Below are 17,261 nucleotides of genomic sequence, written 5' to 3'. Positions count from 1 at the left end.
CCTTCTGGGCTGGCTGAGGTCCCAGCTGGTAAATCAGCATCCTCTCTGGCCTACTCATTAGCTGTGTCTATTGTCCCAGGGTTGGACAGGGCCAGAGAGACTGGGAGGGCAGAGGTAAGAAGGCAAGGTTCTGAGGGAAGGGACAGAAGGGTCAGGTGAGTGAGTTGTTATAGGTGGGAGGGGAGGGCAGGTTTTCCATGGGAAACTGTCCAGCGCTCAGGTCTAAGGGGATTCAGATGATTTCAACCCCTGGGGCGGGGTGGGGGTAGCAGATAAACGGGGAATAAGGACCAGAAGCGGGCCTTACAGTCAGAGTGGCCCACAGGCTGGACAGACTCGTTGCTGGGCTAGGGGGTCATCTTCAGCCACAGCAGGAACTATGGGCTGGAGAACCACCCTGGTCACTGCCCAGTGGAGACCACCAGCCTGGCGACCGCGAGTAATGGGGAGCCACAGTGGGCCTGGAGCTGGAAGCACAGGACCCCTACCTGAAGGCAGTGTCAACCTAATGGCTTACCTAATGCACACTGGAAGGCACCCCAGCTACGGCCAAGGGTTTTCCACAAGAGTTTTGGGCGACACCACGCAGGAGATGGAGAAAATTAAGACAACACGTCTCTTATTCATTTTTCGTTGCCAGAACCTGCCCTGGAGCTGCCCACCAAACACTGGCAGATCTGAGCCGAGTCAAAGACAAGGACAGCAGTTTCCAGACATTCCAAGGTGGAGGGTTCAGTCCAAACATGTCCACCTGGTGCACGGACCACCCTGGCCAAATCACAGATGGCCAGGACAGATGGGCAGCAACCCTAAGAGACTGAAGATAGGGGTGCATAACAGGGATTACCTTTACCGGGTGAGATAGGAACAGATCAGCCTGCGGGGGAGAATGCCCACGTTTGGAGAAGATGAGAGGGAAGGGAGCAGCGGGCTGGACTCCAGGCCCGCGTCACCAGTATAGAACCTGAGCGCCATCACCTCGCACCTGCAGACTGTGCAGGAGGTTCTTATGCATTTGAGGCTGGGAACGGCTGATGTTACCAGCACAGCTCATTTACCAAGATGCGCGTTGTGCCTCTACCACCATGTCACATGGAAGCTGGAGCCTAGGAAACACATCCGACCGAAGGACAGAGGCCCTGGCAGCCTCTGCACACCAGGGTGAGCTTGGATCTTTCCTAAACGAGAAGTAGGAAGTGGGGTGTTTGGAATTACATCCATCCCCCTCATACCTGCCACACACGAGAGGGGCAGCACAGACTGGCACGGATGCCCACTGAGCAAAGCATACTCCCCGCGACCAGATCCACTTGCTTTGGGTCCTGGGTGCCAGAATGGGGAAGGTGGACTGCGAGCTGCTTGGCCAAAGAGCGTCTAGGTGATTCATGTGGTAGCCTCCCTGCATCTCCCCTTCCATCTCCACTAAGTCGCTTCGGCTGCCCTGAGCACCTGCTATAATAGTCCCAGGGGAAACCCTTATGCAAACCTGAATCAGAAAGTTAGGGCCACTCCCAGACTGCAAGGATGGCTTTCTCCCGGTCTCCAGGCCCAAGACACCTCTCTGCCTCACATCCCAGCAGAGGTGGGGAGGCACTGGCCCCTGCAGGCCTGGGTTATTTGGGGGCGGGGGGGATGGAGAGGACTGGGGGTGGGAAGGATGATGGCAGCGCACCACCCAGATCTGACTGGCGGAGCAAACGCAAACAAAGGAAGCAGGGTGCGCAACAGAAACAGAATCAACCTAAAATAGCGGGGCGGGGGGCGGTAAATGAGCGAAGGTGGAGGGGAACCAAACCGGGTAAGGTGGCGTCCTCTTCCTAAGCCAACCCTCCAGTTCCTCACCCGGCTCTCGGCTCTCCCTGCTGCCTGGAGCCTGAGAAGGCTCCGGCAAACCCTTGCCCTATAGCCTTGGTTCTGCCTCAAAGGAGGGCAGCGGAAGGCACCCTGAGGCCCCTGCCTAGTTCCTCCAGCTTGAGGACCGGCCTTCGGTGGTGATGTTCCTCAAACCCACAACATGAGGACTTGAGACAAGGACCTTGGCTAGCAGGTCATCTCCTGCTCCAGACTTGCCTGCCCGACTCCTCACTGTGCGTCCACCTCCCAGACCCCAAGAGTGGAGACTGTTCTTAACACCCAAGACTCTGAGAAGCTGGGTTTCTGAGGGGTGAGCGGGCCATCAGTGCATGGTGTCCACTGAGACTCCAGGTCCTGGGACATGCAGACTCGTTCTCACTGACTAGAAGCCATGGTGGGTGGCAGAGCTGGTGCCAGGCCCCATGCAGCATGCAAGGCCAGCATGCACGGCGTGCTCCCCCACAGGCCACCCTTTCAGGGGATGGCAGCCTGACCAGGAGACAGGAGCCAGCTGCCCCCACTCCTTCTAGGGCGCAGCTGGCCACCCAAAGGCTGTGGACCCTTTCTCTGTGCTCTGAGATGTCAAGCCTGGCCAAGGCCCCAGGTGGCTCAGGGAAAGTAATCACTCAGCTTCAGAGAAAGTTGCAGCTCCAGAGAACAGGTCTGCAGCCTATGCATGTGGGGCCCCTTCTAAGCCAACCTCCTTCTCTAGCGAAGGGAGGAGAATGTGTTTGATCTCCTCTGGTCCCATCCTCCACATACATCCTCCTGGAGAGTCTGGCTTCCCAACCACTGAAAGGGTGAGTCCGGAGCATGCTTTCACCCCAAGCCTCTCCCTCCTTCTCCACTCTGGCTGGGCTGGACTCCACCTGAATCGCCCCATGCCATGCCCATTACCTCCGCTGCTGGTACGGTACCTGCGGTTGGAGCAGCTTCAGAACACAGCGCCCAAGATAGCCAGAGAGGGAGAGGGCGAAAGAACGAGAGGGAAGAGAAAACAGCACAGGTGAAACCACAAGACAAGCAATCACAGGACAGAGAAGGTTCTGGCTCAAATCTGACCCAGACGGTGTGGCCAAGTGCTGGTCACGGCCCTGAGGATGCCACCTGGTGTTCGGGGATCATGTTCAACTCCACTGGGGTCTGGCACGTTCCTACGGAAAACTTTCCTGGGTCCTGGAAACCTTTCTAATATACTCGTTTCTGCCTCTACTCAAGGACAGCTAAGAGGTGGCAGCAGAAACAGTCCACCTCGAGTGCTATATTCCCAGGTCTTTCTCGAAGGGTGTGTCCTTTCCTAGCTGCGCTGGGGTGAAGGAGTCTGGGTAACCCTCAGTGACGCCAGGAACTGAAGGCATAAGGTACAGGTGGTTTAGGAGGACATCAACGCCTGTCAAGAGGACGGTTCCTTCATCCCCAGGGGCAGGCGCTGAATAGTGCTGGGGTGGGGGGTGGGTGAGAGGGAGCGCATTTGGCTGGCTGAACGCTCCCCACACCAGCTCAGCCTCGGAAGGCTGGGGCGTGTGATGGACTGGAGCCCGGAGCCACTGTCCTGCTGTCCTGCTGCCCCGTTGTATTATATGAAGTAAGAAACTCAGCTGGGTACTGAGAGCCCTAAAAGGAATTCCTGAATTTGCCGCAAGCCCCTAGGTTGAGAAGAAAGTCTCTCTTTGTTCTCCTATCCCCTGGAGCTGAAGATCCTTCCCTGGGGTGGTCACTGGGGCCGGTAACGGGGCTTTGTTTATCTGATGTTCTGTAATGGGGGGAGACGGGGAGGGAGAAGAGGCTCTCTTTATGTATCTCCTTACAGAATTAAGTAATCAAGGAAGTGCATCATCCCTGGCCTGGCCTTTGGTAACAGGCATATATTAACCACTTACCCAAAGTCCCCCAGCCCTAATAAACTGCCCAAGTCCCCAGGAGATTGGAAGGGTACACTAGGAGGGGAGCTTACTGTGTAGCTCACTCCTGGTTTACAAGAGCAGAGAGGTGGAGACAAAGCACTGTCAGCCTTCCTCTACATTCTGCCTGCCCCCTCTCCTCTCTGCTTCAGTGCTGGCCTACTGGCCAGGGAAGTGGGGCCTGGGGAGGGATGCAGGGCTGCTTATGAAGCTGCACTGGGAGCCTGGGGTAAGGCAGCAGAGGCAGCAGGGCCTGGAAGCACCGCTCCTCTCCTGGGTTGGGGGTACCGGTGCTCAGGAGGGCCAATCAGGCCAGGGTCAGGCCACCGGACCTCAGCCTTCTGGGGAAAGCACTAGACAGGATAACCTGTTGTCAGCTTCAAGGATTCCTAATCACATCACCCCTTCTTTGAAGTCTTCCCTTGTAGAATCAACCCCCCTCCCCTGCACAGCCACTGCACTTCTGCCATCTAGACATGCACAGCTCATGGTGAATTACAATTAGATATTCCTGTGGATGTCCCTCCTTCTAGACTGTGAGCTTATTAGCTTTACAGCCCTTGTTTTGGGTACAGCGTCTGGCACCTCATGTTGTGGGTGCTCAGGAAATGGCCTTTGAAGAGACCATGGTACCTCTGGAGAGGCAGAGCCTCCACCCGCTGTCATAGGGGATCTGCCAATATCGAGGCTTCTAGCGGCTCGTCTGCCCGAGAGGTTCCTAGAAGCCATAACGTGTGCAGATGGGCCTGGAGCCCCCTCTAGTGGAGTTCTCAGGCAGGTGCAGCTCTGGGGCGGGGTGCGACGCTGCTAGATGCCAGAACCCAGGAGAGGAACTCACGTGCTCTCTGTGGAGCTGGTTTGGCAAATGGCTGTTTCCAAACCCCCTTTCCTCTCCTCAGCCTGACAACTCCCTCAATTCAGGAGGCAAGGAGGGACTACAGGGACTACACCTCCTGCTCTACTCGTGATCCCGGCAATTAGCTTCAGTCACAGCTGTTTCCCTCTCTTCTCGGCGCCACGCATCCTCGAGAGAAGAAGGGGCACCCCCAGATCCCTCACGGGGCGGTCTCCATTGTACTGCTGCCTCCCTCACTAGGCGAGCATCTTCACTGCTCTTTGGAGTTCGTGAGCACAGTTACTTCCAGTATGCTTTCTCTCATCCCCTCAACTCAGCTACGATTCACACTCTCTTCCCTATTCCCCCACCAGAAGGAAAGATCACAGATGTTAAGTAGCTGAGTAAGTTAAGGCCAAGTCGGGATCCAGGTCTGACTGCATCAGTAAGAAGATGTGTTTTCCACATACATCGCCGGTACCTACCTCTCAGCACACAGGGTGGCTCCCTCCTCTGGAGGGCTCGAGGGCCTGCAGCCTCTCCGTCCCAGGAGGCCGGGGAGGCCAGAGGCCGAGTGAGTGTTTCTCTAGGCATCTGAATTCCCCGGGACCATTCGCCCCGAGGCTGCCGCAGTGCACCTACCTTCATTCGGGGGTGCTGGTGACTCCTCTGTGACTGCTTCCCCAGAGCCCACCTGCGTCCTGGCACTGAGGGAAAAGCGGTAGCGCGACACGGGGTCTGCTCTTTGCATCGTGAACTTGGTCTGATTGGGAGAGAAGTTTTCCACTATCTGCTTTCCTACTTTGGTTCCATTAACTGGGGAGAGACAGGTAAGTGGAATTGAACTTTAGCAACATTGACCATGATGGGTTATATGATCTGCAGCTGGAAGGACGAAGCCTTCCCGACTCTGCTGGGAAGGGAACCCGTGGAACCTGCCCGTGATCTTAAGGACTCAGGGGAGGGAGGTGATTCAAAGGCCGAGGGCTGTGCAAGAACTCCTTTCCGGCTCTTTGATGACGCACCAGGGTAACACTTTTCCACTGATCTCATTATCGCCAGCTCAGTGCAAAGTTATGCGGCTGATTCGGAAAGATTCAATTTTTAATCCTCGAGCCCTTTCAACAAGAACAGAACTTGAAGTTCCTTTTTTCCTTTCAAACAGAACTAGGGCAGAACCACTAGAGCTTTTCATTGTTAATGCCTCCTTTGTAAAAGGCCTCCTTTGTCAAATACCTCAAAGGGGGAAGGTCAGGTCCAGAGATGGATTCAGGACCACGCACACAGTTGGCTATTAAAATCCTCAACAGCACAGTACCCGTCCTTTGAGCTTCACATTGAGGCACATTATCACCCACTTTAGGAGACTTAAAGTTTTTCAAATGAATGACACTCCTGTCCCTGCCTGGTGATGCTGAACTCTTTAGGTGAGGTCGTCCAGACCCAGGCTCCTGACTGAGCCACTCCCAGTTCCATGGCAGCTCTACATACAGCTGCCTTACCATAAATGGCACCTTATTAAGGTGTCCCCTGGATTCTTATGCACGTACTATCCGCCCCATCGGATGGAAGGTCCATCAGGTAAGGAAACTTCTCTCCTAGACTTGTAGGTGTTAGAGACTCTAAGATTCCTGAGGGCAGGGGTTGAATCCCTCATCAAACCGGAAGTCCCCTGTCTCACTGGGCCGACTGGAAGCTCCCTGCAGGAGGAGGTGTGTCAGAAGAGCAGGGATTGGGTCTCACTTGCCTCCGCTAACCCTACAGGAAACTTTTTCCCTGGCCCCTCTATCCCTCCACAACGACCTCTGTACCCACAGGCTTTCTACCTTGATTCCTTAGGAAAAGTGTTGAGAATGGGGTTTCTGATTCTCAGGTTATCCAAGAGAAAGAAGGGCAGAACGTACAGGCCACGTATTTGAGAGTGTATCCAGTCAGGATCCCATTGGGGTGCTCTGGATGATCCCATTCCAGGTTGATTGTCTCCAGGTTGGGCTGCCGGACTCGGAAACGCCTGGGGGCACTGGGTACTTGGGGAAGGAGGAGAGAGTGGGGGAGATGGGGGAGAGAAGAGGGGCGGGCAAGATGAAGAAAACACAAAAAACAAAGCACAAGTATGAAGGCATTGACCTCTGGGCAACCCCCGTGCTGGATCACTGTTAAGGCAGAACCCAGAGAACTACGAGGTGGCCAGCGCCCATCGCCCCATCCAGGACGGCGTTTCCCCAGATCTAGGACAAGCACGGCTCGGACTCGGTTTACGTGGGGAAGAAGTCAGTCAAGTTCTCCTTTAGCAACTATCCTGGATTCAACACATGTTAGGCTCTGATCCTGCAAAGAAACCTCCAAGGTGGGCAGTCATTCCCAGGCAGGGAACCGGTTTTAGCCGTTTGGTAATAGAGGCTGCAGTTCCCAATCCTCAGAAAGGATTCTCACCGCTGGGCCCAAGCGTCAGGCCCTGGCCTCTGGGCTGAGAATGCCGGGTTCAGGGGAGAAGAGAGAGAAACCCACGATGGAACATGTGGATGGTGCCAAGAGCATGAGCAATGGGGCGGGGCTGGTGATGAGAACCAGACGAGGAGGGGAGACAGGAGTAAAGAAACAAGAGGGGAGAACAGAGGAGAGGACAAAGGAGGAAGAGAAGAAGAATGGGGAAAATAATAGTTAAGAAGGGAGAAAGGAGAAACAGGAGAGGGCAAAGCCACTGCCCAGCTGGTTCAAGAGGGCTGGCAGGAACAGGAGATGCGCCAGGACCTCGGCAGGTGTCTGCCTCCTAGGACCGGGCCACCCACTGCGGGGCAGTCTCTTGACTACAGTGGTGTAACAAGAGTGAAGGTCCTCGGGTACGGCAAACCAACCAGGTGCCTCTTGGGGTCAAGGTGCCTGAGCTCCCTCAGGAGGTGGCGGGCAGGCAGCCCCGGCTCCCGCAGTGCCCTCGGGAGTCCGTGTGCACATCCCGTCTGGAATCATGTCAGCAGCCAGCACAGTCTCGTCTTGACGTACAATCTCCCGTCAGGGCGGCCGCCTTGGTGACGGTGCTCCATGAGCACAGCCGGAGCTGCTCAGCTTGCAGGTCATCCCTCCTTGAGGTCAGGCAGAGGTCAATTTGCGTGGTCCAGGCCGAGCCACGCTGGAGCCGCTCAGGGCCACCTGGCCGCGCCACCCTCGTCCTGCCCTACCCAGGGAGCTGCGGCCGGACCTACCTCCTTCCGGGGTGGTGAACTCCTTGGTCTCACTGCGAGGCCCATCGCCTCGCCCATTGACCACAGCCATCTCCAGCTTGTAGTTACTGTAGGGGAAGAGGCGGGACACCACGCCACGGAGGCGGTCGCCGGGGAAGCCGGCTTGCTGCCTCTTCTGAGACACCCACAGGTTCTTCAACAAGCTGCTCTCCCTCCAGTAGTAGGCCTTCAGGACAGAGGCAGGCCGGTAAGGGTTCGGCCAGGCAGGGCCAGGTTAGTTGTTAGTGGTGGTGCTCGTGGTGACCGGTGTTCCCTTTGCTGGCCACAGGCTCCAAACCCCCGACGACCTCGTCCGGCCCACAGAGGGCTGGGGGTGTCCTGACAGTCCCCATACATTAGCCACTAGTGAGTGGGGACTGATGTCAAACAAAATGAGAGTTTTTGGTTTCAATCATTTTCTGAGCCATGTCGCCTCTCTGGGGAACAGGCAAGTCAGCCCAACTGACAGCTGAGCGGCTCCGTCTTGAGACTTCTTTCCAAGCTGGGAATAGGTTGCTCAGGGAGTCCGTGCCAGAACCACAAATTTGAGCCGAGGGTCCAGGCACGGAAAGCTCTTTTCCGTGCTCAAAGACCGCATCACCTTGAGTTAGATTTAGTATGGTTTAGATTGGCAGCGGGCAGGAGTTGAAAAGCAGCAGGTTACCCCCGGAAGTCTGAATATAAGAAAGGGTTGATCTAATCCATTGAAGTCAAATGGTTCCTTTTAATACTGTTTAAAGACCTTTAGGATAGTGACACGTCCAAGCCAATGGGAGACCGGGCTGTGGGGTGGCAAGAGCTCGGATGGGATGGGACGGCCTGTGCAAGGCGGTAGTGTCACAGGTACAGTCGAGAGAGTCTGAGACACGGGGTCTGATGAGCAGTGGAGGAGAAGCCCCAGGTCAGCTGTCACACGAGCATCACCCGGGGCCCCCAAGGGCAAGGTAAGGAGGAAGTCCAGACTTAAGAGGGGGACCCAAAGGGAGCTTTAGCCAAAAAAATCTCTAGGCAAGTAGGTTAAGGGTGCAAGTTGGGGAAGAGCTCATTTAAGCATATATATCACCTTGCCTTCCTTCCCCTACCTACCAAATCCATTTCCCGAGAAGAGACTGACTCCCTCTGTGTGCCCCCAACTGTCCATCAGCCAACTCTCGATGACCCCTAAGCCTGTGTTACTCCGGGGCTACAGCCTCCCCAGGAAGTTTTAAAAAGAGCTACTCATCAGGGAGAGCCTTGCATACCCTGGGTTTTCTCTCCCTTCCCTTTCAAAGAGAGAGACGTCAGGGATGGAAGAGGTGGCCAGGGGAAGCCAAGGGCCTCGATAATCGGAGTTGGCTGTGACAACAGGGAAGGGTTTGTACCCTTCTAGTGGCTCTTCCGGTTAGTTGGGGCTTCATGAAATCAGACCGGGTGAGGCAAGCAGCCCAGCGGGGGCCGTTAGGAGAGGGGAGGGGTGTAGCTCAGCGGTGCCCCAACACTGCTTCTGAAGATACATGTGTGTCCACACACATGTATTACAAGCATAATGTGCTATGTACGGGCAACCCAAACCCAACACCCTTCACATGATTTTCTGCTGAGCAGAATCTCTCAGCATACCCGGTGCAGGATACATCTGGGTGTATATATATTTTTTTCTGGGTGTATTTTTGAACAGCTAACCCTAGACATCGTCTTCTTGAACCAACTCTGGCTCCAACAGCTATCCCAAGGGACCCCTTCCACATATCTTATGGCCCGCATCTGCTACCCCCTTGCCCTGGTTAGCGAGCCGGGTGGTTAGACAGGGCTTGGGGCTGGCTTCCTCACTCGGTACTCTCTGAGCTGGCCCTGGACCGTGTCGGAGTAGACGCGGTTCCACTGAAGGCTGATGGCTGTGCTGTTCAGGACTCGGATTTTAACATCAGTGGGTGCAGCTCTGGGATCTGCAATGTGTTGGGACAGAGAGCTGGTTATGCAGGCGGGGCTGGGCCCCTGACTCCGGAGCCCCCTCCGACTTGTTCTCTGCTGGCCTGCACCTCCAGCCCACTCTGGACACTGGGTACTCCCTGAGGGCAGGGGCCATGCCTCCTCCACCGGCCTGGACTTGAAAGAGTGTGGGGAGGCTCAGGACAAAAGGGCGGCAGCACAGGTGGAGGGCTCTGCCTACGCGTTTAGAGGGCAATTATGTGCAACCGTCACACAGAGTCTCTGTTTGCCCCTCCATCCCACTGGCCACCCTTCCCCACCCTGCTTTGGGTCCTGGGAGGCTTGTCCTCTCTGGACCGTGTCAGCGGGGCTCCCCTGTTCTCAGGCTTCCAGATGGGTCTGCCCAACAGGAGCTCCCAGGGCAGGAGAGGAAAGATGGTATCTATCCCCCTGGCTGCCTATCTGTGGGGAGGCAGGGTGACAGTAGTGCACTCTTCTACACAAGGGCAGCCCTCGCTGGCCATGGTGACTCGCCCGCCACCAGCCCCTCAGGGCCGGAGCGGTATAACAGCCTCCTGCTGTTGCTGGCGCGCCAGCTGGTTTGCTGTACCTTGCTGCTGTCCCTCTTAACCCTGTCCTCACATTAGAAACAGTCCCCTTGGAGTGGCATTTATTTTCTGCCAGGGCCCTGCAGGAAACGTTACCTACAGACTAAAGACACCCTAACCAAGTTCAGGAGAAGATCCTGATCCTGTGACTACTTGCAAAGGGAGGGCCACTCCTCTCTCCCCCATAACTGGTTCTCACCCCCGTGTTCTCTACTCTGCTGCAAAAGCAGTTGTGCCCCATTCTCTCTAAAGCATCTGCCGCAGGGGTACACGGATGCGATGGAAGCTGTGAGGTGGTCCGTGAAGTCCATGGCTAGATGCTGCCTTTTCCATACTTACCCTTCAGCAGTCCCTACCGTCTTCTGTCCGGAAGTGTCTGCCACCGTGCAGATGAGGCGTGGGACAGACGGAGGGCCTGCTGATCCCGTCTACTTATCTCCCAAGTGGGTCCAATGCATAATCACTTCCAGGGAAGCGCCCAACCCTCACTTACTCCCATCTCACCGTTATGAACCCCACTGGCCCTACTCCTGACCCCAGCATTGGCCCTTGTGACTCTGCTCCTCCCCAAGACTCTCTCCTCCCTTCCCTCTGGTCACCTCATCCACCTACATGATTTCTTCTTGGATCAGACCCAAACACACCAGGACATGGATTGCCCTGACCAGGAGGGGTGTCACCGACGCTGTTGCTTTGCTCAAAAGCCTACAGGATTGATGTGCTGGGGGTAGAGAGGCTACCACCATCTGGAAAGCCAGGCACATACTTCTACATATATGCCCAGAATTGTGTTGATTTACTCAGTGACAGCCTCCAAAGAACTTCTCTTTTTGTGTTCAGTTCCAAGGGCTCAGAGCGACACTGGGAATGTTGCAGTGCCTGGTCTGGAGGGTTCCAGTCTGGGGCTCTGTGGACCTTGCTTCCTCAAGGATTCCCCTGGGGAGCCCAGGGAGGAGTCTGGCCTGTGGCCCTGCTTCCAGTGGAGGTGCCTAATTATGGCCCGTTGGGACGGATGGTCCGTGGTGCTAGCAAGGCCTGGCAGTAAGGTAGATCAGAAGGCCTGGGTTCTATTTTCAAGCCTGACATTTGCTATTGTGCAATATTGGCAGGGGTTTCCCTTGCAGGGCCTCAGTTTTCATGTCGATAAAGTGAGAGTATTGGACTAGGTGATGACGTTCAAGAATACTAACTAGCGTTCGGATGATACCATCTCTGCTCCCGGCATTACCTGGGGCCTGTCTGCTCTAGGTCACTGTAGGGGATTTCTCTTCCCTGGGAACTGGCTGTCCTCCCAGGATGCTCTCGGAAGACCCCCGACCCACCCTGAGGTTCCTGGTCTGTGAGGGTGGTCTGTGCAGCCCAGCCGTCAGGGTCCTGGGTGGGGACAGGGGAGGGTACTCACAATCTTCTCCGGAGTAACCGATGACAGTGTCTGGTTCAGGGCCCTTCCCAAAGTCATTTTCTGCCTGGACTCGGATCTCATAGGGCACGTAGACAGGGGTCTGCCCCACCACATAGCGGGAGCCCCACACAGTGACATTGTTCCAGGTCTCTCGGGTCTCTCTCCGCCGCCACTTGACGATGTAGCGCAGGTTGGGGCCAAAGGCGGAGGTGGCGTTCATCGGCTGAGCAGGGAGAGAGACGGCAGGAGTGGAGAGGGTGCAGGCGAGGAGCCCAAGCCACCCCCGGCTCGCACTCTTTCTGTGCCAGGCACCCTGCCCCAAAGTGCCCAAAAGCGGCCAGCCCCCTGGCAGAGCTGGGGAGACCGTGGCCCCCACTCTGAGTCCCCCCAGAGCCTGGAGTCCTGTGAAGCCAGCAGCGCGCAGATTCTCCACCCAAGCCCTAGTCCCTCTGATTCCACAGCCAGCCCGCCTGGCAGGTGCACAGGGAGCGAAAGCTTTATTGTCGACAGGACTCTTTCCTGTGATGCAGCAACCAGAAAACAAAATATGGACAGTGATACAATGTCTCCAAAGTCAGCAAGGGGGGAGTTTGGTTCAGCGACAGCATGCGTGCTGCCAATGAACGCAAAATTCCAGATTTCAGTCCTACATAATCCTTGCGTGTCTGCCCTGTCCTTCCCAAAAGGCTGGAGCTGGGAGTGAGCATAACTCTTGTTTTTGTTCCCTAAGGGCCTGGTCCAGGAAGCAGTCCCCCGGGAGCCTGGAATACAGAGCCGTAGACCAAGAACCGACCCTTGCAAGGTCCTGCAAGACGAGTCCTGGTGTCTTAAGTCTGGGCTCTGCCCAGTTGCCAAGGCTGCTGTGATACCAGGCTCTCCGAAGACGGGGATGGTCGTGATTCCAAACTCTGTTATCTCCCTGTTTCCACTACTCACATCAACAGCACAAAAATGTTAATATTTCAGTGGCTGAATTTGCATCTCTTAGACTTGGAAGGGGTTTGGAAAAAAGTCATTTTGAGGCCACATATCCCAGTTTTGGTTTGGAAAATGTGGGTCAGTGAGCCGAGATGAAGATGAGCTTTTTCAATCCTGGCCCGGAGGACATCTTTTGTGTCACCTTGTCCATCCTGGACTTACAGATGGCTGGCACTGGAGGACCACTCAGAGGCTGGTCTCTCCCCACTCCCAGCAATCTCCAGTGATGGGCCCCCAGAACACACCAAAGCGAGGTACTGGTGTTTGGGCTAAATCTTTCCTACAGACTAATCTAAATTTCTCCCTCTTCTGAAGAAGCCCATTGATCCTGCAGGACTCTGTCTGATTTTGCCAGACTGACAGTCTCTGTTCCTTGGTCATCTCTGCTCCTGTCTCCCGTCTTCAATGTTGCTCTTAGACGTTCTCCTGTTTGGTTTCTGGATGCTCAATGCAGAGACGAGTAGCCCCCGCACCAGCCAGGTAGTCTGAGCCACCCTGCGGCCTTGGAGTCACAGGGGTGTGAAGGGCGAGGGCTCCCAGGCTGCGAGGCAAGCAAGCCCATTGTGGATGGGCTGCGAGGGGCTCTTACCGTCCACGTGATCTCCATGTTGTTCTTTCTGGTCCCCTCTCCCTTCACATCAGAGGGGTTGGACTCAGGGGCTGGAATCCAAATGGATGCAAAGTTCAAGCCCAGTCTGTGCATTACCAGGGCACAGTAAGCAGCCTCTCTCCCGCAGCCTGACTGTTCCCTTCTACGCTCTGTCTTTTCTCAGCGTCTCTCAACACACTCTGTCCCATAAGCAGCTGAACTCGCTCTGCCACTTTCTCATAAGGCTGATGTGCCTTCCTAGCTAAGATTTAAACCCCCCAAAGCAGGGATAATTTCTTTTGAATTTTAATCCCTTACAAGACAGCATTTATCATGAGGCTTTCCACACTTTAGATGCTCAGTACAGCCAACTCAATGTGGCTTATCCCCTGTGTGGATTACCCACTAAGCATGTTTAATGCCAGACTGGTTTACCCTGGCATTCAACATTTTTGGGGAGCATCTCCACCCTCAATGAACCAGCATGATTTTGGAAATCTAAACATTACCCAAGTGTGTTAAGAAACCTGGTGCAACCCCAGATTATATATTCCTACTGCAAATCTTTGCCATAGCTCTTCCCTTTGAAGCAGAGCATCAAGAGTTATTCATAATATTAGTAATAATAAAAATGACAGTTAACTTTTATTGTGTGCTTGCTATATGCACATCACGGTAAGTACCCGAATCCCATTTTCGAACGTAATCCTCACAACAGCCCCATGACGGAGATGGTGTTATTATTCTCTGTTTCACAGATGATGAAGCTGAGCCTTGGAGAGGTTAAGTAACTTGCCCAGATTCATGTGGCTGGGGACCGGGGGAACTCAGTCTGAACTTGGGGTACCTGGCTTCAGCACCTCCCGTTAGCCCTCAAGCACTCACGTGCTCCACTGGTTCGGTAGCGCTCAGACGGGAGGCTGGGATGGCTGCTGCCCACCTCATTGATGGCAATGACCCGGAACTGGTAGTTGACATAGGGGGACAGCTGGAGGACGGCTGAGTTGACACTGCCTGGGAACTTGGAATGGTCATGCCAGACCCCTGGCTGGAACTGGTCCTCTTCAAACTGGACAACGTAGTCTGAGGGGGCAAAGGAAGACAGAGTTGTTTGGGGAGCTGAGTTAGTGAGTTCTTTCTCAAGACCGCTCCTTCATGGTTTCCATTAGTCTTTATAATCTCCCTTGGGTAGACAAAGGCACTGGTATTCTTCCCAAAACCCAGAAAGGGAAACCAAGGCCTCCACGCTTTCTGTCAACAGGCCAGGACACATGTCAAGGGAGGCCGAAGTGGGACCAGAAACCAGGGCCAGGCCTCCGGCTTCCGGGCTGCCGTCCCCCTTTTCTGGACAGCAGTGCAGGGCCTCGGCTGACCTGTGATGGGGCTGTTGTTATCGTCCCCCGGAATCCAGGTCAGTCTCACGCTCCTCTCGGCCAGGTCGGTGAGCTCCAGGTCCCGGGGTCGGTCTGGCCGTCCTGGCAGCAGAGGGAGAAGACACCACGCAGGCCTCCCGAGTTAGAGCCGGCCTGTCCCTGTGCTGGCCTCAGCCCTGAACACTGTCCCACGGACAGGACTCTGGCGGGCTGAGGTCACCACTGCAGGAACCAACCCCAGCCTGTGCCGGAGGGTCAGCACAGGGACCACCCCCTTCCCTCAGGGTTCAAGGAAGAACAAAGAGAGAACCCTGAATTCCACCCCCACCCCCAAAATATCAAGGAATGCAGGGCACAGGGAGAGCTGGGGCCAACCCACCCCATTGCTGTGGATGTTCTCGGAGTGCAAGCATTTGGGAAATGCTGCCCTTTGCATTAGACCCATGTTCACAACCTTTAGGAAAACTGGTGAAGAAGTCTGGGATTTTGTCTCATTTTCTCATAATTAACTTCTACTCAGTGTGCCGAGGCTCTGAGGGGGCAGGAGCCCGGGGGGGTGTTTGGAGAGCTGAGCAGGGCAGACCAGTTAAGGGAATAGAGGGGACAAAGACGGAGGACCAGGCCAGGGAGGAGACAGGGACTCAGTCTAGAAGTTTCAGTGATGGACAGAGGCCCTAACAAGGGTGGGGGCAGCACCTCTTTGGGGCTCCAGTCTCACTGGATTTCCTAAGTGTGTGTGCGTGCCCTCCCGGCCTGGGGATAAAGGCATCTGGCCACTGACTGCTGAGGGTGGGCGTGATTTTTTTCTCCTATCCTGGCTCCTTGAGCCAGCTATTTCCACCTTTTGGCTGGCTACTGGAAGGATCTGGAAGGTGAGTCACTGGAGCCCACATTCATGTGTGTTGCACACGAATGTGTGCGGATTGGAAATGGGTGTATAGTAGATGTGAAAGGCTGCAAAAAAGATGGGCCTAACTCAAAGCAAGTGGGTTTCCTGACTGAATACACTTCAGAGGCTAAGCTGGGGGAAGAGAACAGGCCATCCCCAGGGAGTGGTGGGCGTGGCCAGAGGTAAGGGACTGGGGACGCGGGAGCGACAGCCGGACTTTGGAGCTCAGTCTGTGAAAGGAGCAGGAAGCCGGGAGTCGGGCTGTGATGGGCTAAGGTAGGTGACGTGGGCCTCTTCAGAGGAGTCAGATTTGGCAGGGAGCGGGGCAGGCCGCCCCTTGCCTGTACACAGCACTCCTGTCCGGCAGTGCTTTCCTCCTCCTGGACTCCTCCCTCCCAGACACCTCGAGTGCTTGGCGACGGTCCCCGGGATTAGTATGAATTACCTTTGGGCAGGGCAGCCAAACGGTTAGTTGGAGTGGCCTGATCAGCTGCAAAGGTAAGATGGGTTATCCAGGTTAGCACGTTATGTGGGGATAAAGGTGTTCTCGAAGGGTGGGAATAGGTAGCCAAGGCCTGAACAGCTGTCCCCGCGCAGCGTCACCCCTCCCCACTTCCATGGAGAGTGCCCCACCCTCACAAAGGCCTGCCTGTGCTCCCTCCACAGCCGGGGGCAGACACCCTGGGTCCTTCCTGTCCCAATGCTACGACTGTGCCTGGGCCCACTGTTCCCTGAGACCATGCAGGGACACTGCTGAGGGACAGGAGTGCACTGAGAGTTATGGCAATAGGGGGCCCAGAGACAGCAGAGATGAGGAGGTGATTTGCTTCCCCGGACGGGAGAGGCTCCGTCCCCAGGTCTGGGATGCCTTAGTATTTACAGTCTGGCCTGGACATGAGGGCAGGCCAAGACAGGATCACCCGAAATGCACAGCACCCTGTGAAGTCCCATCAGGAAAGGGGTGCAGAGAGGAAGGCTAGCAGAGGGTGTTGGAAGGACAAGCACAAAGTTCAGTCTTGCTTCAAGGATGGATTGTTTTAATTGACTTAGTGGTTTAGAGTTAGCTGTAAAGTTGGTAAAAATGGTCCCAATGAGAACCCCCCGTCCATCTCCCTCTCTCCTTCAGGCACCCTTCAGGTGAGGATTTGGGCAAGTTAATGGTTCCATTCAGGAGGTAAGGCGTCCAGCACAGCTTGTTCGGAAAGGAGCAGCTTCCTAACCCTTAAACCAGAAGGCAGGAGGATCACCAGGCCTGGCGGGAGGATCACCAGGCCTGGCTGGCTCGCTGACCACGGGCTCTGCCCTTGGAACCGTCCTCCGCTTCTCTGGCCTCGGGAAATAGGGGGTGGGGATCAGCGCCAGTGTGGGCAGCGGCAGTTACCTAGCACGGTCAGGTAGGCCTTGGCCAGGTCTTGGTCCAGCTCGGTGCTGGCAACGCATGTGTAGCTACCCTGGTCCCGCTCGGCCACACCAAAGATGGTCAGGGAGTCCTCTTCCTTCTTCATCCTGCAAAGGTATCGGGGAGGGGTTGGGAGGAAGGTGAGGAGGGTGACAGTGAAGGGGGCAGGCAGCAGGAATGCTGGGCACTGCCCGGCTGCTTTCTCCCTGAAGTGGGGACGGTGGGTCAGAAGGGAGGAGGCGGTGCTGTAGTCTGGGCTGGGCCGCCACAGCCCCTCCTAGGGGACGTGAGGCTCCACCTCAGTGCT

At 55.7% G+C, this 17,261-nt stretch overlaps 1 protein-coding gene across 1 annotated transcript in view; it reads right to left on the bottom strand.

Moving 5' to 3' along the window:
• Positions 1-17,261, bottom strand: part of NFASC (neurofascin) — a 77,034-nt gene that overhangs the window by 27,012 nt on the left and 32,761 nt on the right. The window contains exons 15-24 of the mRNA XM_060129360.1: positions 16,937-17,061; positions 14,667-14,768; positions 14,179-14,376; positions 13,294-13,364; positions 11,727-11,949; positions 9,618-9,733; positions 7,791-7,995; positions 6,495-6,617; positions 5,233-5,406; positions 2,772-2,786 (exon numbers count right to left, since the gene is read on the bottom strand). Of these exons, the coding sequence (XP_059985343.1) occupies positions 2,772-2,786; positions 5,233-5,406; positions 6,495-6,617; positions 7,791-7,995; positions 9,618-9,733; positions 11,727-11,949; positions 13,294-13,364; positions 14,179-14,376; positions 14,667-14,768; positions 16,937-17,061 (1,352 nt within the window). The remainder of the gene's footprint in view (positions 1-2,771; positions 2,787-5,232; positions 5,407-6,494; positions 6,618-7,790; positions 7,996-9,617; positions 9,734-11,726; positions 11,950-13,293; positions 13,365-14,178; positions 14,377-14,666; positions 14,769-16,936; positions 17,062-17,261) is intronic.

The sequence above is a fragment of the Lagenorhynchus albirostris genome, chromosome 2 (genome assembly GCF_949774975.1).
Source record: "Lagenorhynchus albirostris chromosome 2, mLagAlb1.1, whole genome shotgun sequence".
Taxonomy (NCBI): Eukaryota; Metazoa; Chordata; class Mammalia; order Artiodactyla; family Delphinidae; genus Lagenorhynchus; species Lagenorhynchus albirostris.
Note: the sequence above shows the minus strand (reverse complement) of the source record. Positions and strands in the feature narration are given on the sequence as shown.